We start from the raw sequence: 22,593 nt of genomic DNA, 5'->3' as shown, positions 1-22,593 counted from the left end.
AGCTGGTTAAAACTTTCATTTTTAAATCTTGTTTTTGTCAAGGGAACATAAGCAGACACCAGTGCAGGCTTGGGTAAGAGAAAGTTAAAAATGTTCTGAAAAAACCTTCAGAGGGGAAAACCAAAATCCAACCAGGAGCTTGCAGAAAGGGAAAAAAATAAGGGAAAAATAAAACAGAAGACATCTGCATGAAAAAACTCCCTGAAGAGGGTGTCCAAATTGTCCTCAACAACAGAAACCATGTCCTGACTCTAGACACTTCCAGAAGAGGGCACATCATTTGAAGATCCTCAAAAAAGGAAATAAAAAACAACCAGGGTGAGCAAAAAAAAATACTACAAAAACTGAAGTCTATTACGATGTATATTTGGCAGGGGCCAAGCTGACGCATGGCCGCGTAGGGAAGGCTGGAAGAGGTGCGAGAGAGAAAGAGAGGAAGCCAGTGATTAAATGAAGCAGTCCGGTAACAAGAAGGAGGGTTACGGAAAGCGATCAAAATAAAAAATTCATGTGCACTCCCCCCACCACCACCAAACAAGCTCCACCAGGCCCTGCATGGAGGGGCCTACCTTGTCCAGACCATAGCCCTCCTAGTACATCAAATATTGAAAGCCCCGGTCTCTGCGTCTGTTGTCTAGTAATATCCACGCAGTGTAAACTGGGGAGCCATCCACTAAACTAAAGTGTGGATTGGGGCAGAGGGAACAAGACATGAATAGAATAAAGGTTTAACCCTAGACTCATGAAATATAAGGTGTACCAGACTAAGCGTAGGAGGAAGCTTGAGCTGTATCTCCACCCAACTCAAGAACTTGGTGATTCGTTATGGGCCAATGAAGCTGGATGCCAACTTGCATGAGGCTACTCTGAGAGGCAGGTCCTTGGTAGCCATACTCTTTGATCACACCTGTAATGGGGAATGAGAGTCCAGTGATTATCAGCTGCAGCTTTGGTCTGTCTATTAGCCTGGGCCAAGGCTTCCCTGGCTCTCCTCCAGGTGTGTCGACACCCCTTCGGGTTCCTGCGTGGAAAACAAAGGAGGTTGGAACCCTATGGAACATTGAAATGGGGACATACCTGTGGCAGATGACAAAAATGATTAATGACCGTATTCAACCCAAGTTGAGTTGTTAACACCAAGAGCCAGGATTGTGGGACATCAGGCAGCGAAGAGTATGTTCCAAACAACCTCTGGTTTGTCTGCTTGGACTGCCCATTGGTCTGGGGATGAAATTCTGATGACAGATTTGTAGAGGCCTCAATCTGTCAACAGAATTCCTTCCAAAACCAGGAGACAAACTGAGGGCTCCTATCAGACACCACATTGACCGGAAGACCATGAATCTGTAAAACTTGATCAATCACCTCTTGAGCAGTCTGGTGGGAAGGGATAGTAAAAGGATGGAGCATTAGAATTCTTGTTCCGAGCGCATATCAAGCAGGCGGCCACAAACTTCTGTCCTTGGCTGTGGATGGCCACCAGAATTGCTGACAAAAGGCAACCAGCAGGCAACCTGACTCCTGGGTGACAGGTCAACTTAGAGGAAAGACCCCACTGGATTATTTCCGAGCTCATCTTGGCTGGATAAAAAAAAAAAAAAAAAATACCCACTGGAACCCTTCCTGATACATGACTCATTCGCATGGCTCCTCAACCCATCTTTCGATGACCCAAGCGAGAGATTCCACCACCATCTCTTTAGGTAAAATAGGATCAGGTAGTTCCATCTCCCCTGGGCCTTCGAACGGAAGGGAGAGAGCATCTGGCTTAATATTTTTGGACTCCAGACTGTAAGACACTCTAAAATTTAATTGCCTGAAGAAGAAGGCCCAGCAGGCCTGTTGGGAACATGGCTGAACGGATGTATTTAAGGTTTTTATATTCTGTAACAGACATAAAACATGACTTTAATTTATCAAAGGCCACCTGAGCATCAACTTTCCATTGGAACGGTACTTTGGAAGAGTTGAGTGTCATTCAAGGCGCAGGGATCTGGCCAAAACTCCTGATAAATCGCAGATAAAAGTTGGCCAACCCTAGGAATTATGCAGAGCCTTACGAGAGTCTGGAGTTGGCCACTCAGCAATGGCCCTTCCTTTACACGGGTCTGCCTGGATTTCTCCAGCTGAAATAATGAATCCCAAAAACAAAACCAACTGGACATGGAAAATTCACTTCTCCGCCTTAACATAAACCTGGTTTACCAGCAGCCATTGTAGCACCTGGCAAAAATGTTGAGTTTACCTGTAAAGATCAAGATATCATCAAGGCACACAAATACTAAATGAATGATCATGTCTCTCAACACACCATTAAACAGGGCCTTGAAGACCAACGGGGCATTGGTCAGACCGAATGGTAAGACCCAGCACTCAAAGTGTCTTGTAGAAGTGTTAAAGGCAGTCTTCCACTTATGCACCTTACCAATAAGATGGTAAGCATTCCGGAGGTCACGTTTTGTAAAGATCTTGGGTCCCTGCAAAAGTTCAAAGGCAGACAACATAAGAAGTAAGGGGTATATGTTCTAATAGTGTTGTTGTTAAGCCCTCTGTAATCAATAAAGGGACGCAAGGAGTCATCCTTCTTTTTGACGAAGAGGAACCCTGTGCCTGCTGGGGAAAAGGAGAGTCGGATGAGGCCGGCTTTGATAGATTAATTATTATACCCATCCATGGCCTCTCTCTCAGAACCAGAAAGGGAAAACAAATGACCCTTGGGTCTAGAAGTGCCTGGGAGGAGTTCTATAGCACAATTGTAAGGACGATGCACAGGCAGAGAAGTCGCCAAAGACTTGCTGAACACCTGGTACTCCGCCAGCACCCCGTTCAGATCAGCCGCCTCCACCTGTAAGACAGGACACACAGACACAGGAAAAGCAGTAGGACCCAGACATGAAGCAAGACAATGCTGACTATAAGACAAAACTGAATTTGTTCAACCAATCAACATGAAGGCCATGCTGCACCTGCTACGGATGACCCCAAACTATGGGGGTTCTTGGGTAATCAAGGAGGAGCAGCATGATAACCTTATGATGCTTGCCTGAGACAGTGAGATGGAGAGGGGGGTGGTATGGGATACAGTGGTAAGAAGGTTGCCATTAAGGTAACAACGAGAATTGAGAGGAATCAGTAAGAGAATGCAGGTGAGTAAAATCAATTATATTAATGTTACAAAATATAGTAACAAAAAGGGGAAGGTGCGATATAGAGAGGGATCAAAACAAACATTCATGTGCGCCCGCCACATGTTTACAGACATGGGAAAAATGACCAAGGTTGTGGTTGTTTTAGTGTTTCTGTATTTTGATTTGTGCATAATTTATATTTTTGTTATCATGAAGTATTTCTTGTTTTACAGACGAGATTACCAGATGGATTATGAAATACAGTTATGTTGCAGAATATGGTTTTCTCTCAGCTGCTGTTTATTCAGGTAAAAAAAAATCACTATCATGAACACAATGAAGTAAGTGTGCCTTAACACAAATTAACAAAACATGTGTTTGTTACAATCTGACTATGATATTGTGAATATTATCCAGCAAATCTGAAAGAGTAAAATAACATCAATATCAGAAGCACTTCATTTAGCAGTTTGTGCATTTCATGGTTAGAACCTAGTTTATTTATTTAGATTATGTATTTTATTTTACTTTTATATTATTATTTTTTTATTTCACTTTTATTTATAATGTTCATTTAATTAGATTTTTTAATTGATTTGTTTCAGATCAGCAGCAGTAATTAAAACTAAAGTCAGATTACAATGTAGAAACTACTTCATGTGTTTTTCTGTCTCTGGATTGTGATTATGTTTTGACTGCCTCTAATTTTAGTTGGTTTGTGTGTGTTTTTCCTTCAGCTCTTCTTGTGAGTACTTGGCAGAGAATAATGGGTTTTGCAGAGTTTGACAGAGTGCTGATATTAGTGATGTTTGTAATTGTGTTTCTGCCCTGCTTCTGCAAAGTCGTTTACTGTAAGTATTTCAGTTTAATTTCTTTACAGAATCTTTTAGTGAATGTAATGAAATGTTTGTTAAAAATATACTTTAATCCGGAAATTCACTTAAAGGTGCAGTAGGTGATTGTTTTCAGAAGCATTTTTTGTTGTGCTGGTTAAAGTCTCACCTTTCAATAGTACTGATTAAAGTAATGATTTAAATGTGTTTATATGTATTTTTATATTTTGGGTAAGACATAAAACTAAAAAATTTTTATCCAATTAAATAGAGTCGGACCGAGATCTCTCATAATTCCGATAAGTAGGCCAAAATGTCTGTCAGCAAATGCAGATTTGAACAACTGCGCAGCCTTTTGTACCCAGCTCTGCCAACCGCTGCGCGTTCATGAGAGAGAGCACGCACATGCGATCGGTGAAAACATGCTGAATCAAAACTTTTTAAAAACCTGAATTAATATTGCAGTTACCTTTGCACGCTGGAGAAAGGATGAAACAATGGATGAAGGATTTCTCTTAGACAGGTATTCACTCTGAAACAGCATGTCAATTTGGACATGCACGCCGCTGGACAAGCACTAGTCGCTTTTAACACATGAGAGGGTTCTTTTGCTGTGCTTCTGTTTAAGGAGGCGTGGCTCAAGACGGCAGGGGAGGGACTGTGATTCAGAGATTTATGTTAAGCTGTTAGCATTGTGGAAGATCACCTACTGCACCTTTAAGTCAAAATAGTCAAATTGTATTTTATTTGTATTTTGTAATGATTCATTTTATTTAATCTTGTTATTTTTAATTATCTTGTTATTTCAAAATGTAAAATTTAATTTTAATTTTTTTTTTACTTTGATTTGCCTTACAAATCAAAAGCATGAGTGGTATAATAATAATAATAATAATAATAATAATAATAATAAATATTTTAATACAGGATACAGTAATCCGGTTAAAAAGAAACCTGTTATTTACCACGATTTAACCACTGCTTTGTGTCAGTTTGTTAAAGATACGATGGTGAAATGCTCAGATAAAGTTAAGACATCTGTTTTATCATGATTATGAGCAGATTTAAGCTTTAAAAGCAAAGGAACCAGTTTAGGGTTTGTTGATGAGCATTCATTCATTTTCTTTTCGGCTTAGTCCCGTTATTAATGTGGGGTGGCCACAGCAGATCCCAGCCGAGGCTCGAATCTGCGACTCAGCGACCTTCTTGCAGTGAGGCGACAGCACTACCTACTGCGCCACTGTCACCCTTGTTGATGAGCAGTTAATTTTGAATCATACAGCACTTATTATTATTATTATTATTATTAAGAATAATATTATTGTTGTTTGCTTTTGTTTTATTTTATTTTGATTTGGTTGTTGTTTTATTTAATGTTTTTAGAGTTTAGAGTTTTACATTTGATTTTACTCTACATTATTTTCATTTGATATTGTATTTGATTTGATTTAATGACTTTAATTATTTATATTTCTTTGTTTTATTAATTTTCTTTGATCAGGTTTTTTTTAATTGATGATTTATTTTTTATTATTTGATAATGAATTTTTTATTTGTATTTGTGTTGATTTTTTGTTTTATCTGATTTGATTAATTGACTTTATTGGTCTTTATTTATTTTCCTTTGGCTTATTCCCTTTATTCGTCGGGGGTCACCACAGCGGAGTGAACCGCCTGGTTAGAATTTAATTATTTTGTTTTTATTTGTTTATTTATTAATTGATTCGATTAATTTGACTTGATAAAAAAATTATTTATATTTATTATAAAATAGCTATTATTAGCAGTTAGTTTTATTATTTAATTTAATAGTTATATTTTCATTTCAACGTAATTTTATTTTATTTGTTTTTTATTTCAAATCAATAATTGTGTCATTCAATTAATTTATTTCACTTTAATTTGCTTCAGTGATATTTTATGCAATGTATGTGCTTTATTTGATTTGTATTTTATTTTAATTTAATTTAATTTGACTTTGTTTATTTTTTTAAAGATTTTATTTGTGTTTTAATTTAATATGATTAGTATCAACTAATGCATTTAATTAAATTTAGCTTTTATTGATATGATAATATCTTATATATCATTTAAATTATTGATTTTTTTTATCTAGTTTTGCTTTCATTTGTCCGATTTATTTTATTTCACAATATATTTGTCACAGAAGGACTGAGACAGCACTGAGTGAATAAGTGAACGGTTTATTGCCAAAATGTTGTAAACAGGATGTATGTAAAGCAGGTGAAGTCTTTATCTTGCAGATTGTGAGCAGTGGGGCCGTGATGGAGTAAACTAGCAATTGATGACAAAGATGGAATCACACTAGAAAGAGACACAAAGATACCATGGGTACACAAGGCGCAGGCAAGGTAAGAATAACTGGAATAAACTGACCATTTGTTTCGTCCTTCTCTATGCAGTGAGGCCGGACACAGAGTGAGTAAGCATGCAGGTATTTATGAGAGGGTGTGATGAGCGGGGATGATGTGCAGGTGCGCTTGGTGATTAGTACTCGGGTGGGGAGGATCTTGCTGATTTCGGTGACGCAGAACGGGCTGAATCATGTGACTGAGAGTGGGGAGAACCTGGCCTGGCTGTAATATCAAGTACAGATCCCCCCCTCCCCCCCACTGGTTCGCTTGGAACCTGTAATCCACAGCCTGTATGTCAGATGGATCCCTCAATCATGGAAACAGAGGAGACTGGAAACAGAATATGCACTGGAAGGGAGTGAATCTAGTGGCAGGATGGTGCAGGGAGTTTTGCACATACTCCGCCCAGCCGAGAAACTGGCTCCAAGAATTCTGGTGACCATGGGAGAAGGTTCGTAAGAATCGCCCCACCTCCTGGATCTTATGTTCAGTCTGTCTATTTGTCTGAGGAAGGTAGCTGGAGGACAGACTGACGATTTGGGACTGGCAAGGGCACAAGCTTTTATCTTGGTAAGTTTCGGGGTGTTTTGAGATAACACTCTCCTTGCACCTCTGCACGAACTTTCTCATGTTCTGAACCATTCCCGGCAACCAGAAACAGTCTCTCAGAAGTGAGCAGGTCTCATTGGCCCCAGGGTGGCCAGTGCCCAAAGAAGAGTGTCCAGAGTTAATAAGGGACATACGTTGTGACAAGGGAATGAACTGATGACAGGGGGGCAGCCTGGCAGAATGGCTTGTGGATCATCCTTTGAAGCTGTAGGGTTCTCCCACTTGATGGGACTCACACTCAGATTTGGTGGGATGATGGGCCCTGGTTCGTTCAAGGTTTCCTTAGGGCCATGTAACCTGGAAAGGGCATCTGCTTTGGTGGCGAACAGGGAGATGGTAAAGTAAATCTCTTAACCCCAGGGGGTCTGAATGCAGGGGTCTTTAACATGCCCTGACATTTGTTGTTGTTTGGGGTCGATAGTTACATCATCATCATTAACGTTAGTTAACTTGCAGGCTGCATTTTGCTCACTGGGCTGCGAGAAACTAAATAAAAAGAGCGGCGCTGCGTCAAAATAATGAATAAAAAGAGTGAAGCTATGGTCAAATAAATAAATACATGAAAAAAGTGTGACTGCTGAGAGTGCAAGCAGCTAGGGACACTAGCCCTCGCTTCCAAAAAACAGACCGGCCCACCGGGAATTCTCCTTGTCTTCCTGATTAGCCTGTCCGGGCCTGATAGACAGTATATACGTTGAGCATGGACACAGAACTAGCACTAGTTATACTTTGGTCATTTTTGAGCGAGATAATAACAGTCTAATATAATAAAATAATTGTTGCTAAGCTAAAAGTGCTCCTGCTAAATTCAGAGATTGGCTGAACGGAGATTAGCAGAGAGAAAGAAAGAAAGAAAGAAAGAAAGAAAGAAAGAAAGAAAGAAAGAAAGAAAGAAAGAAAGAAAGAAAGAAAGAAAGACAGACACACAGATGGATTTATATAACAGACACCTGTGTGAAGATACATTGTTTTATCAGGACGTTGATTCACATTAGAGGATCCAACACTTTCATGGCAATTTATAACTTATTGCTTTAGTAGCTAATCTGTACGAATTTGTACAATCTCATTCATACAGTTTTGTACGATTTGCTTATTCCCAATGACGATCAGTTTAGGGGTGGGGTTGGGTGCCACGCCTTATTTTACAAATTATACAATTTTGTATGACTGAACTCATGAATTAGCCACTAAACTGACAAAACGTTAAATAGTTATGTTTCCTTGTGAGATCAGGCTGGAGGATCAGCACATAAGCGCGTAAAAGAGATGTTTACATGCAAAAGACATTGTTCAGTCTGAAATGAGTGAGTGAGTGAGTGAGTGAGTGAGTGAGTGAGTGAGTGAGTGAGTGAGTGAGTGAGTATAGCCTGGATACCCAGTCATAGGGTGGTCACTTTTGACCGGGAACACCACAGGTGTAACAAAGTTGATTAAAACACTTAAAATTAATTGAAAGACATACATTTAGTCATTTAGCAGACGCTTTTACTGAAAGCGACTTACAATCAGATGTAGAACACAATATTTATGAGTGATTTAAGTTGTAAATCAGTCAGATTTGACCTGAACACGACAGGAAGGCTAAATTCATATTTTTAATAGGAAGCTTTACAATATTATATTTGTGCATGTATATTAGTCAGTACTGAAGCCAAATCTGGAGCTCATCTAACAAAATAACTTACAATAACAGTCCAAAAACTAGTTCACCCACATTTATATGTTATCGAAAAAAATATTAAATACGAATTTTAAAAAGAGGAAGTGGAGGGTTCCCTTATGGAATTCCTATTTTTCGGCTTTCAGAAACAAATTATACTTATAAAGATGGGACAAGACTGCTCTCACATACCATTTATGCTCTGCTGGATGTTTGAAATGTATATATCTGTGATGTCATCAATGTACACAAGAACTGACTTGTAAAAGAATTTACGAAGTACCTCATTCTTAAATTCTTTGACAGAGGGGGCGTTAGCTAGTCCATAGGGCATCACCTCATATTCATAATGGCCACTAGGGGTGATAAAGTCTTTCTTCTACTCGTCACTCTCCCAAATTCAGATGAGGTTATATGCACTTCTGTGTTTTAGTTTGGTTAAGATACAATCCCCACGCAGATGTTCGAGTGCAGCCAGGAAGAGGGGAAGTGGGTAACAGTTCTTGATAGTGATGTTTTTTAGAGTCCAATAATTGATACAGGGTCTTAAACCCCATCTGTCTTGGCTATGAAGAAGAAGCTGGACATGGCAGAAGATGTAGAGGGGTGGATGTAACCTTGAGCCAAGGCCATATGTACTCTTCTGTGGCCTTCCTTTTAGGAATCGAGAGGGGGTAAACCTGTTCATGGGGCACTGCCTCATTGATCAAGTCAATCGTGGAGTCCAATGGCCTGTAAGGTGGTAAATGGGTGGCTCTTTTGGGGCAGAAAATATTTAGGAAATCTTTGTACATTCTAAGGAAGTTCAACACACAAACCTAGGATTAGTCATTTTCTTGACAGGACACTGTGGAATACATTTTAGGAAACTTTTCAATACATTCTTATGCAATGGAAATACATTCTTTTCCCCGTTTCAGGACCTCTCCTGTACTCCAAGAGAGCATCAGATTGTGCTTAACCGTCCACGTTTACACTTGGATGATGTCTGCAATGGACCCATCCAAGACCAACAAATAAATCTTTTTAGGTTGTTTGTTAATATTTCTGCTACAGGCTTCCAGATGCGCTTAACACCAAACTGGATATGTATCATAATAGGCTGATAACTGCATTCTCAGGTGGGGTTTTACCCCTGAGGGTAGGTGGTCAGAAGTGCTCTTTCACCCCAAAAGTTAACTGCTGCGAGGGTACAAAATTTTAATAAATAATCATGTACCTCGTTTTAGATTATATAACTGTTCGCCAGCGGAAGCATCTTCAGCTGAATTATAGCTGACTATAACACTGGGACTGGCATAGACTTGCGTCGAAGAAGACATGGGAAATGCAGAAGTGTTGGCTGCTAGTGGTGGAGGTGCGTGAAGCACCCAAGTCCACTACTGCTTGTAATGGGTCTCCTATGCTCATTTTTAGTCTGGATCCAGGGTTTTGTCATAGAAAGAGGACTGAGACCAGAATTGACTGAGTAAGTAAACAGCTTATTGCCAAAATTATGTAAACAGGATATGTGTAAAGCAAGTAAGTCTTTATCTTGCAGATTGTGAGCTGTGGAGCCATGATGGAGTGAACTGGCAACTGATGATGAAGATGGAGACAGACAGTATCAGGATACACACAACCGGTAGAGAATCACATTAGGAAGAGACCTGAAGATACTATGGGCACACAAGGAGCAGACAAGCAGACAATAACTCTGAATAAGTGTAACAGACTGCGTTTGTTTCATCCTTCACGATGCGACGAGGTCAGACACTGAGTGAGCATGCAGATATTTATAGATATGTGATGAGCAGGGATGATGTGCCGGTGCACTTGGTGATTAGTACTTGGGTGAAGGGGATCTTGCTTATTGCGGTGTTGGAGAATGGGGTGAATTCTCATTCTCAGCATGGCAATGACAATATTTTTATTCTTTATATCAGGATTTATTATTCAGTCTTATTTTATTATGTAGAATTTTTTTTCCATGTATATGTAAAAAAATCATTAGATTTTCTTTTTATTTAACTTAATTTGGGTTTATTTTCAATTCAATTTAATTCATGTTTATTTATATAGCGCTTTCACAATGTAGATTGTGTAAAAGCAGCTTAACATAGTTCTAGTAAAGTCAAGATTTCAAAGTTGAAGATCAGTTTAGTTTGGTTCAGTGTGGTTCAAATTTCACTGCTGAAAGTTCAAACACTAAACAGCAAATTTACCGAAGCGCAGCTTCACAAGTCCGGATCCAAGCAAACCAGTGGCGACAGTGGAAGGGGAAAAAAACTTTACCAATTAACAAAGTGAAGGGAAAAAAAAACATTGAAACCAGGCTCTGTTGGGCATGACCACTATTCTTCTGGTCAAACTTCCCGTCTGGAGCTGCAATCTAGGCGTCAGAGGCTGGAAAAGCTGGACATCCATCGTGGTGTGAGTAGACCACCGGCGGGTGGTAAGGCTGGCCCACAGTATCAATGCAGGCACTCGTTTGTCATTTAGGTGAGAAGCAATATTTTACAATCAATACAGAACTTAACAGGCAGCCAGTGTAAGGAGGATAAAATTGGAGTGATATGATCATATTTTCTAGACCTGGTAGGAACTCTGGCAGCGACATTTTGCACTAATTGAAGTTTATTAATAGAGGATGCTGGGCAACCAGCAAACAGAGCATTACAGTAATCCAGCCTAGAAGTCATCAAAGCATGCACTATCTTTTCTGTATCTGAGATGGATAGCATATTTCGTAACTTATATTTACTTAAATATTTCTCAGATGAAAGAAGGCAGTTGTTGTGACATGGAATGTATGCTTTTCAAAAGTTAAATTGCTGTCTAATATGACACCCAGATCTTTTATAGTAGAGCTAACGCTAACTTTGTATCCCTCTAATTGTAGGTCGATTTGTGATATCTGCTGTGTACAGGATTTAGGCCCAATAAGAATAATTTTGTTTTGTCTGAATTTAAAAGAAAAAAACTGTTGGTCATCCAGTCTTTAACATCTTAAATAAACTCAGTTAGCTTAGACAGTTCAGATGTCTCATCAGGTTTTGTTGATATATATATCTGACTATCATCTGCATAGCCGTGAAAGCTTACCCTGTGTCTTCTAATAATGTCTCCCAGGACTAGCATGTATGTTGTAAACAGCAAAGGGCCTAGAACTGATCCTTGAGGCACCCCATACTTTAATGGCCTGACTTGTGAAAGCTGTCCATTTATGTTTACAAACTGGTAACGGTCAGTTAACTATGACTTAAACCAGCAACTAATTATAGGCAAATTTCAAATCTTCCATCTACGTCTAAAATACTTGTAAAAGTAGTTTTTGCCTAATTATGCTCATTTTCTGCAGATGAACAATGTTCTTGAAGTGTTTCAGTCCGGTTTCAGAGCTCATCATAGTACAGAAACCGCACTAGTGAAAATAATCAATGAGTTAATCTTAACTGCTGACCAAGGGTGCATCTCGCTATTAGTTTTACTTGATCTCAGTGCTGCATTTGACACCATCGACCACAATACCCTCATAGACCGCTTAAATTCCACAGGTGTCCAGGGACAGGCTCTACAATGGGGTCCAGTTGTGAAATCTTAATAATAGGCTTAATAAGAGATAGCTTGAAAGGATTTAGAATATGGCCTTAAGATAAAGAAGAGTTGATAATGTTAAGAAGAGATTTTCCTTCTACAGGTAGCAACTCTTTCAGCAGTTTTGTTGGAATTGGGTCTAACATACATATAGCTGGTTTAGAACTATTTATAAGTTTATCTAGCTCTTCCTGTTCTGTGATTTTGAAGCATTGTAGGTTATTTTGGTTCAGTGGAATGTTTACTGGATCTGAAGTATAAGGCGGTACAGAAAGTTTAACAGCTTTTATTTGTATCTAATTTATCATCACTAATTTGCGGTGTGACATTTTGTTCCAAAGATGACCAATTATTTTTTAATTTAGCAATGGTGTTAAATAAAAATCTAGGATTATTATGATTATTTTCTATCAGTTTGCAGAGGTGCTTAGCCCTGGCGGATTTTTGAGGCCTCCTAAATCTGGACTATGTTTGTACGCAATTTTAAAGACCTCTAAATTATTTTTTTCCACTTGCACTTGCATTACTGTGATTTAAGAGGGACAAACAAGAGTCTATATGGCTAAAATGTGAATTCTCAGTTAACAAAACAAAATCTCCAGGATGCTTTCTGACTATCAGCATGGAAAAACCTAGGACGCTCTCAGAAAATTTTCCAGTTTTTGGCAAAGAGCAACTTCTGTTCTTTACACCATGTTAATAGCCATTCATTCAGAGCAAATAGTCTACTGCACCTTTTTATTTCCTCAGCGGTAAGTAGAAAGTGGTTCTGAAACTATGATCTGTGTGGTTGGCGAGGTGCGTCGAACCATCTCGATCAGGCTCCTGTAGTCCCTCATCAGGATCTCTGTCTGTTGCAGCCCGGTGTCGATCATCCCCATGTGGAATGGTTTTCCGTGGGGATCTCAAACCCAGGAGGAGGAGATGCTCTGCCCCGAGACCTGGTATGTACTTTACGCGGCTGCACCCAGGGGCCATGGTAGCCAGGTGCCAGAGTGAATGAACCCTGGACAAACTGCGTCCTCTGTGTGTTGGGCTTGGACAGAGAAACACGTGGGGATGAAGTGGACGAAGTGTTAAGATTGTATCGCACACTTACCTCAGATGAGCGAGCCTTAGCTTAAGATACATCGAGCAAGGCCCGTTGTTTCCAGAGCTGTGCTCTCTTCATCCTGAGTCGCGAATCTGGGTTTCCACTGCTTCCATCTCCAACGCCTCCACCAATGCTTCTCCTGCACCCAAGGATAAACACACAAGTGACATTGTAAGAAAGTAGAGCAAAGACAGTAAGTAAGACAGTAAGTGAAAGAAGTCGGTAGCTTTAGCTGACTAGCGGAGCTAGCAGGCTAAACCTAAGTGGTTGCATGAGAGACAGAACATTTTAAAGTAGATTTATTTGTATAAATGTATAAAGGGTTTGTTCACCTTTAGTAGGAAAGACAAATACTAGCGAATGGGGATGTATTTTATGATAAAAAAATGAAAATTGGGAATCTACGCAACAAAGCTCCAAACACATAACGAGTATGTGCCGAAAGTCTCAGTTGCAATTTCTTTTCAAATTTGATTTATTTTTTGTATTTCATTTGTTTGACTTCAGCTGATTTAGTTGATTGATTTTACTATTTTTTTAGTTTGATTTATATTTCACTGGACTGTTTATTTTTTACTTTGATTTTATTATGTATATTTTGGTTGAAATTATTTTATCTGAGTGGATTTTTGTTTGCTGTAATTTGTTTTATCTGATTATTTCTTTATTTATATCTTTTTAATATTTTACTATTTAGAATTTATTAGATTTTTTTATTTTTATTTGATATTTATATAACTAGTTTTGATCTTTTTCTGATCTGATTGTTTTGAACTCTGTAATAGTGATTCCATTTATATATATATATATATATATATATAGTTGAAGTCAGAATTATTAACCCCCCTGAATTATTAGCGCTCCTGTTTACTTTTTTCCCCAATTTATGTTTAATGGAGGAAAGATTTTTTCAGCACATTTCTAAACATAATATTTTTAATAACTTATTTCTAATAACTGATTTATTTTATCTTTGCCATGATGACAGTAAATAAACTTTTACTTGATGATTTTCAAGACACTTCTATACAGCTTAAAGTGACATTTAAAGGCTTAACTAGGTTAATTAGGTTAACTAGGCAGGTTAGAGTAATTAGGCAAGATATTGTACAATGATGGTTTGTTCTGTAGACTATTGAAAAAAAAATTAGCTTAAAGGGGCTAATAATATTACCATTTTAGGGTCAAAATTATTAGCCCGGCGACGCAGTGACTCAGTAGGTAGTGCTGTCGCCTCACAGCAAGAAGGTCGCTGGTTCGAGCCTTGGCTGGGTCAGTTTCTGTATGAAGTATCTGCCATGTTCTCCCTGCATTTGCGTGGGTTTCCTCCGGGTGCTCCGGTTTCCCCCACAGTCCAAAGACATGCGGTACAGGTGAATTGGGTAGGCTAAATTGTCCGTAGTGTATGAGTTAAAATGAGTGTGTGTGAATGTTTTCCAGAGATGGGTTGCGGCTGGAAGGGCATCCACTGCGTAAAATACATGCTGGATAAGTTGGCAGTTCATTCTGCTGTGGCGACCCCGGATTAATAAAGGGAGTAAGCCGAAAAGAAAATGAATGAATTAATTAATTATTAGCACTTTTAAGCTGTATTTTTTTCGATAGTCTACAGAACAAACCATCATTATACAATAACTTGCCTAATTACCCTAACCTGCCTTAACCTAGTTAAGCCTTTAAATGTCACTTTAAGCTGTATAGAAGTGTCTTGAAAAATATCTAGTCAAATATTATTAACTGTCATCATGACAAAGATAAAATAAAACAGTTAATTAGAAATGAGTTATTAAAACTATTATGTTTAGAAATGGGTTGAAAAAAATCTCTCAGTTAAACAGAAATTGGGGAAAAAATAAACAGGGGGCTAATAAGTCAGGGGAGCTAACAATTCTGACTTTAACTGTATATCTTTGATTTAGTTTGAGATTATTCGACTTGATTTATTTTCATTAGATAGTATTTCTTTTTTATATTTGTTTTCTTTTCTTGTCAAATCATTTAATTAAGAAAAACTTTTATTTTATTTTGATTAGCTTTTTTATAAAATTTGTTTTATTTTATGTGATTTTATTTGTTTTCATTTTATCTGATTTGATTTGACTAGATTTTTCTTAATTTGGATTTTTAAAATAATTTAATATTCACTTGCTATTTAGAATTGATTTGACGTGATTAAATGTTTTTGATTGGGTTAATTAGATTAATTTTATTTTAGTTTGATCAGATTTGACTTGATATATATATATATATTTTAACAGATTTTATTTTTATTTTATAGAGTTACATTTTTTAAATTTTATTTTATGGTTTAATTGCTTTATTTTTATGATTTTATTTATATGATTTTTAATTATTTTGTTTTACTTGATTATTTTATTTTCAAAATTTTTAATAGTTTTTTTATTTGACTTCTTTGTTTGGACTTTTTATTTGATTGTTTTTCATTTTTATTTGAGTTTATATTAATATTTTATTTAATTGTTTTATTGGATTTTTTGTTTAAATAAATTTTTGTTTTTTCTCATGTGATTTGATTAGTTTTTTAATTTGATTTGTAGCAATGTACATGTATGTTTGTGTAAGAATTTTTATTTGCTTTTGTTGATGATTTTATTTATTTATTTTTGTTCTTGTTGTTTTATATTTTGCTGTTGTTTTAAACTGTTTAGTTTTGCTAAAAATAAAATGACTCAAACCTGGATGAAAAAAGATATCAATTGATAAAAAATGTTTCTTGTTTAGTTTTAGTTGCAGAAGTTGGAAAGAAAAGTGGACTAGTAATTAAAATATTTGATGCTGTGGCTTTAATGACCTTTGAAATTCTGCCAACTTTACAATTCATGCTCCTGTTCTACACGTTTGGTTCTGTCAGAACAGGTGAGATTATATTCATGAAGATTTGAGCTCATTTGTTTGTGATTACGAGTTCTATAAAGGATGAAACCTGCAAAAACAAACAATAAATAAATCAACAAATTCCTGCATAAATAAATATATAAATAACAAATGGGTAAATAATTAAATAAATTACACAAATGTTGGGGGAATAAGTAAATGCTGAACTGAAAGTTGATTTCAATCGTTTAATCAGTTTTGAAAGTTTGTCCATGTGTACTTTTTCTAAGTCCATCATGCTAATAAGATTGTCTGTCAATCATCAGAAGGCAGTCTTTGTGTCATCACTGGTTGATTAAAGACATATCCCAGATAGCAGAGTGACAATGATTCACTGTTGCAATTCTATCAGAATCATCATTTTGGTTGAGGTGACAATATTTCAGCACACAAAACTAGCTAATAATAAACTTTAAATTTCAACATTAATCTTATGTTTGGATGATGTTTAAACACTTAATCAATGTTGGTTTCAGTGTAAAAAGTGATTTAATTTTGGTTGAATAAATGTTGATTTTGTAACTACTATTATCTATTTACCATTGTTGAATTAAAAATATTTTAGGGTGGTACCTGGCTAAAAATCAATGATGACTTAACATTGTTTCAGTGATAGTTTGGTTGATGTTTACCATGTATTCAATGTTGATTTAACTTAGGTCTGCTATCTGGGATGTCTTAAAATGAGAGTGAACTGTTGGGTCCACAGCCACATCAAAAGTAACTGCTAACTGACCGAAAGAGAGTACACTTGAATCTACTCGGAATAAAATATAATCAGCTAGTAGTCTGCTGGTAATTTGAACAGTGTCAGCTAGCCTTCTCAAGTTTCTGGCAGCTGTTAGCATGTTGACCTCACTCATCTCAAACAATGCTAACGATCAAACAATTATGGCATAAAAACCCCTTTCTGATGATGGACAGAGACAGACACCCGTTCATTAGTGGAGAACATGAGTCTGATTCCAGCGACGCTCCAGGGACAGACGAGTCTTCGCTGAGGCCATCTTCCAGCCTAAACCACGGCGAATGAAGCTCTGCACAAGACTTTTGGCCAGCGGAGAAATTAAAATGGTCGTGCCCAACTGAGTCTGGTTCTCAAGGTTTTTTTTCTTCACTCCCATCAGGTGAAGTTTTTTTTCCCTCTCCGCTGTTGCCACTGCCTCGCATGGTTCAGGATTGGTAGAGCTACGCATCGATGAATTGGCTCTTCAGTGTTTGAACTCTCAGTAATGATTAAATCACACTGAACTGAGCTAAACTGAACTGAACTTAAACACTAAAACCTGAACCACACTGTTCCAGTTACTATGACCATTTATGTGAAGCTGCTTTGACACAATCTACATTGTAAAAGCGCTATACAAATAAAGCTGAATTGAATTGAATTAGCATGTTGAGAGGAGGGGGAAATGGGTGGGTGGTGGTGGGGGGTTAACTTACATTTTACATTTTTGGCATTTATTTTATTATTTATCTACTGCATTGTTAATTAATTACTTATGCAGGAATTTGTGAATGTATATATTTATTTTATTTGTGTTTTTATGTATATACTTATTGTTTTTACAGGTTTGGTCCTCCATATAGTTCAGATCATCACATTTAAACATTTATTTATTCTTGTCGTTTTAACACAATTATTATTGACTGAGATTAAAATTAGCTGTTTATTCATGATTTACTGTAATCTATGAATCTTTTAATCAATTATAATATCCAGCATTAATATGTTTACTTTCTTCTTTCTAGGACTTATCGTTGTTATCATTTTACCACTGTTAATGATGATGATGAATGAGAGAATGTTTGTTATATTCAAATTTAGACTTGAGTGTAAGTATTTGATAATTTCTGCTCTGATCTGTTTTCCTTCTTCATTTTCTGTTTTGTTGATGATCAGAGGTTTAGAGTGGGGGTCTCAAACTAAAATGGGGGGGGGGGCATATCAGTGACTGACAATTTAAAGGAGGGCCGCTTTAACATATTAATGATGTTTAAAAGAGAAAGGAAACTTTCACAGTATGTCTGATCATATTTTTTCCTCTGGAAAAAGTCTTATTCGTTTTATTTCAGCTAGAATAAAAGTTTTTAATTAAAAAAAACATTTTTGGGATATATATATATATATATATATATATATATATATATATATATATATATATATATATATATATATATATATATATATATATATATACACACACATTTATTTATTTATTTTTTATATATATATATATATTTGACTGCTGGCTGAACTGAAAATGTTAAAGTAAGGAAAATATATATATATATATATATATATATATATATATATATATATATATATATATATATATATATATATATATATATATATATATATATATATAACTCATTTTCCTTACTTTAACATTTTCAATTCAGCCAGCAGTCAAATTTTGAGAGGGGTCTGGATGCAGACCTGGTGCAGTGCAATCTGAGCTGCATCCAATGCTTTTAATAGGCTCTGGTTACTAAAATAAACCTCGTTTCCGTAGGGGCAAATGTAAATGCTATGAGGAAACTATGAGGATTTCGTCAGAATCTAATCATCTGAAAGAGTATGTAAACAGACCAATTAAATACCAATGAATTGGTAGCGTCAGCATGTACAGCTGGCGCTACATACAATCAATTTGGAAATATAAGCACAAAGCGTGCCAAGCTGAGCATTCCGCTATAGGAAAATGGATAGTAAATGCCACAATGATGATTGAACCTTACCTTGCCCCTGATGAGAGGTTACGCCAAGCCAAGAGCATTAGCGCACCTGCTTCAACCCCTCACAGATTAAAAAGTCTCGCAAATGTATTAGGTGTTGCCCAGCCAGGCCAGCTCTACAATGTCTGTTAGAGAGGCGCTGCGTGCTAACGTCCAAAAGGATGCGTGCTCCGAGTGGAGTTTGCTCCCACTCCTGGGGGACACGGCTCGTCCTGGCTGAGATAAGTATCCACTTATTTTGATGGCATCCACTGTTCAGTGGGTATGTTCCAACCTCTATTGGGATACGGCACTTCCCATCTGCTGATCACCGTAGCAGATATAAAGTTGCTCAGAGGATCTAAAAGCTCTGAGTATAGTCCCTATAAGTCTTAAAGTGCTGCCAGGACACAGCAATAAAGGGGCTGGGTCTGCCTCCTCCGTGGACAGTGCTTGCAAGTTTACTACGTAGTCAAAACAGAACATTGTAGGAACCTCGGGCACCTCGGTGGGCCAGGGTCGCAGGAAAAATGTGAGAGTGGGCCGGCCCAAAAAGCTGGCATATTTTGCTGACCGAAAATGCCTTCAGATACCCGCCCATTTGACCGATGCCAACGAAACCAGCAGAGCTGTCTAACTGGACAGAAATTTTAAAGATCGAGTCGAGTGATCAAGCAAACCTTTCCTAAGAGAGATCTCCAAGTGGGTATGAGTGGGGAACAGGATAGAATTAATATTCACGTCTTTCGCCTCTGGGAACTCGATGATGAGGCGATGCTTTCCCAGCGCACCACCATTGCCACGTCCTCAGAGTGCAGATGATCGTAACACCAACCCCTCAGTGCAGAGGGGACAGCCTTAGCTCCTGCCAACTGAAGGAGGATAGCATCGGACTGATCTGGCATGTTCGGGGTCCTTCTCTGGGAAAAAGTATACCACACAGCAAGTAGACTCCAATTGAGGTCGTAGGCATGCCTTGTAGAAGGTGCTCTTGCCTGAGTTACGCCATTAACCACCTAATTGTTAGGTCACCTAAGTCCCTCACACTCCAACTATGGACCACACATGAGGTTTCATAGATCTAGGCGCGGGTGCCAAACGGTGCCTGTCCCAGAGAAGAAGCTTCTTCCAGGGGATGTGCCAGGGAGGGACTGAAATGCAGGTCCGATTGAGCCAGAGAGGTGCAATACATAGACCTGTTTCTCATCCTCCCTGACTTTACATAATATTTGTGCGAGTAAGCTCACTGGAGAAATGCGTATTACGCGCCCCGGGGCCAGCTGTGTAACCAATAGAACTCTCCAGGATTTGTCAAGTGGGGAATTCAAGCGAGACAGCGCATGTATCTATGTGTTAGAGAGAAATGCGCAGGGGTTGTCGAGTCTCCATTTTCCCAGGTGAAACTGCCGTGAGAGCTAATCGGCTGAATGGTTGAGTTGGTGGGGAAAAATGGAATGCAGCGATTCTGCCACGTATGACTCAGGGGGAGCAGACGGCGAGCGAGTTGAGACACGCAGCAATGGCAGATACTGCTCGTACGGTTGATATATGCCAACGTCGCTGTGCTGTCCGTCCCGACCAGCACGTGTTTCCCCTCTAGCACCAGTAAAAAACGGCGCAGTGCGAGATACACTGCCAACAGCTCCAGGTGATTAAAATGCCAATGCAACCAGGTTCTTACCACAGACCCACAGTTGCATGCCCACACCTCACGGCCCCCTAGCACAACTGGAAATATCCGTTGAAACGATGACATGCCGGGACATTTGTTTTAGAGGTACACAGGCCTGTAGAAACGCAAAGTCCGGGCTATTAGAGAAGGAGTGACGCCATGGTGATTAAGTCCAGCTCCATCCCGAGAAAAGAGATGTTCTGCACGGGGGCAAGTTTGCTCTTTTCTCTGTTGACCTGAAGCCCCAATAGGTCGAGATGCCGAAGCACCCTGTCTTCGCCTTTCAGCTTGAAGTGTCGGGCCATATTGCCACAGGCTTCCAGGGTGCAAGAGAATGGTCTCCTTTCTCTCACTCCAGCCCCATTGCGGGATCTAGGGAGGAAGGTAAGAGGCAATCTCATTTTTTCAGCTCTTCCTCAGGCCACTCTGCTTACCGGGGCAGGAGCAGTCCGCTCCTGAGCTGCCCCTCGGCTGGCACGTCAGTGATCGCTTTGATGGTGCGATTAGTGCAAGCTCTTCCAGCCTAGTTAGCACTGCCCAGTCCGTCGTGATGGTTCATGCCAATGATCAGATCAAGCTATGAATGCCCCTGTTTTGTTAGAGGACTTCATTGTGCTCAAAAAGAGCTAGGTTAAAACCAATTCTAGATCTACACAAACTGAACTGTTATTTACACAAAATGTTGTTCAAGATGTTCACACAGAAATGCATAATCCAGTGCCTCCATCCTCCATTGGTTTGCAGTTATAGATCTGAAGAACACATACTTTCATGTCTCCATTCTTCCATGCCACCATCCTTTTCTCCGGTTTGTGTTTGAAGGTTGAGCATGGCAATGCTCCTCACCTTCAGGCTGTCCCTGTCTCTGCGGGTTTTTACCAAGCTTGCGGAGGGTGCCCTTGTGCCTTCACATCGCTGGAATATGCATACTCAATTATCTCGCTCATATTGGCTTCGTCCTGGGATCAATTGATTAAGCACAGGGACTAGGTACTTCGGCATCTTCACCAGTTGGGGCTTTGGGTCAACCGAGAGAAGAGAATCTCCTATCTTGCGATGGAGATAGATTTGATCTCCATGGTAGATCCTCCTCTCTGAAAAGCATGCCAGGCTGGTGCTATCCTGTCTAAGTTCACTCGATGGGAAAACAGTGGTACCACTGAAAACTTTTCAGAAGCTCTTGGGGCATATGGCATCTGCAGCCACTATCACATTGCTCAGATTGCTCCATATAAGACCACTTCAGCGCTGGCTTCACGATCGGGTCCCTAGAAGAGCATGGCACACGGGCACACACTGGGTGTAAATCACTCAACTGTGTCGCCGCACCTTCAGCCCTTGGACAGATCTTGCTTTTCTATGGGCCAGTGTGTCCCTAGAACAAGTATGCAGGCATGTTGTTGTATCGACGGATGCCTCCGACACAGGCTTGGGGGCCATGTGCAATGAGCATAAAGCTGAACGTTCGTGGACCAGACCCCGGATTCATTGGCACATCAACTGCCTAGAGCTGTTGGCAGTGTTTCTCGATCTCTGCTTTTTTTTTAAATTTTTTTACCAGTTTTAGAGCAGAAACGTGCTTGTCAGGACGAACAGCAAGGCAACGGTGGCATATGTCAACCATATGGGGGTATACGCTCCTGTCGCATGTCTCGGCTCAGTGACTGTCTACTCCTCTTGAGTCGCACATGGCTGAAGTCACGGCGTGCCATTCACGTTCCAGGCAAGCTCAACCATGCAGCTGATGCACTCTCATGGCAGTTAGTGTCTCGATAAGAATGAAGACTCCAGCGGTTCAGCTGATATGGGATCGATTAGGGGAAGCCCAGGTTGACCATTGCCTATTGTTTTACTCCCTGACCGAGGCCCACCTGGGCACGGATACACTGGCAAACATGTGTTTTCCCCAATGAGCCTACTTGCACAGACACTGTGCAAAGTCAGGCAGTACGAGCAGCAAGTGTTGTTAGTTGCACCCCTCTAGCCCAACCAGACCTGCGTTTCTGAACTCACACTCCTTGCGACAGC

At 39.0% G+C, this 22,593-nt stretch overlaps 1 protein-coding gene and 1 long non-coding RNA gene across 24 annotated transcripts in view; one reads left to right on the top strand and one right to left on the bottom strand.

The window, feature by feature from the left end:
• LOC141381140 (uncharacterized) overlaps nt 1–22,593 on the bottom strand; it is a 693,969-nt gene that overhangs the window by 202,867 nt on the left and 468,509 nt on the right. The gene's annotated exons all lie outside the window — the stretch shown is intronic.
• LOC108179099 (CD276 antigen homolog) overlaps nt 1–22,593 on the top strand; it is a 56,907-nt gene that overhangs the window by 20,370 nt on the left and 13,944 nt on the right. For 10 of the 23 annotated variants that reach the window (XR_012400817.1, XR_012400815.1, XR_012400816.1 and 7 more), the window contains 4 exons: nt 3,362–3,436; nt 3,866–3,979; nt 16,020–16,154; nt 17,925–18,008. Coding sequence is in view for 6 of the 23 variants with exons in the window: in XM_073944139.1 (XP_073800240.1) it covers nt 3,362–3,436; nt 3,866–3,979; nt 16,020–16,154; nt 17,925–18,008 (408 nt within the window). In the remaining 17 variants the exon portion in view is untranslated. Of the gene's footprint in view, nt 1–42; nt 1,588–3,361; nt 3,437–3,865; nt 3,980–6,225; nt 6,334–10,024; nt 10,077–10,148; nt 11,090–13,044; nt 13,658–16,019; nt 16,155–17,924; nt 18,009–22,593 lie in introns of those variants that run through there. The other 13 variants (XR_012400825.1, XR_012400822.1, XR_012400821.1 and 10 more) reach the window with 9 other exon arrangements.

Source organism: Danio rerio, chromosome 3 (genome assembly GCF_049306965.1).
Source record: "Danio rerio strain Tuebingen ecotype United States chromosome 3, GRCz12tu, whole genome shotgun sequence".
In the NCBI taxonomy this organism is placed as follows: Eukaryota; Metazoa; Chordata; class Actinopteri; order Cypriniformes; family Danionidae; genus Danio; species Danio rerio.
Note: the sequence above shows the minus strand (reverse complement) of the source record. Positions and strands in the feature narration are given on the sequence as shown.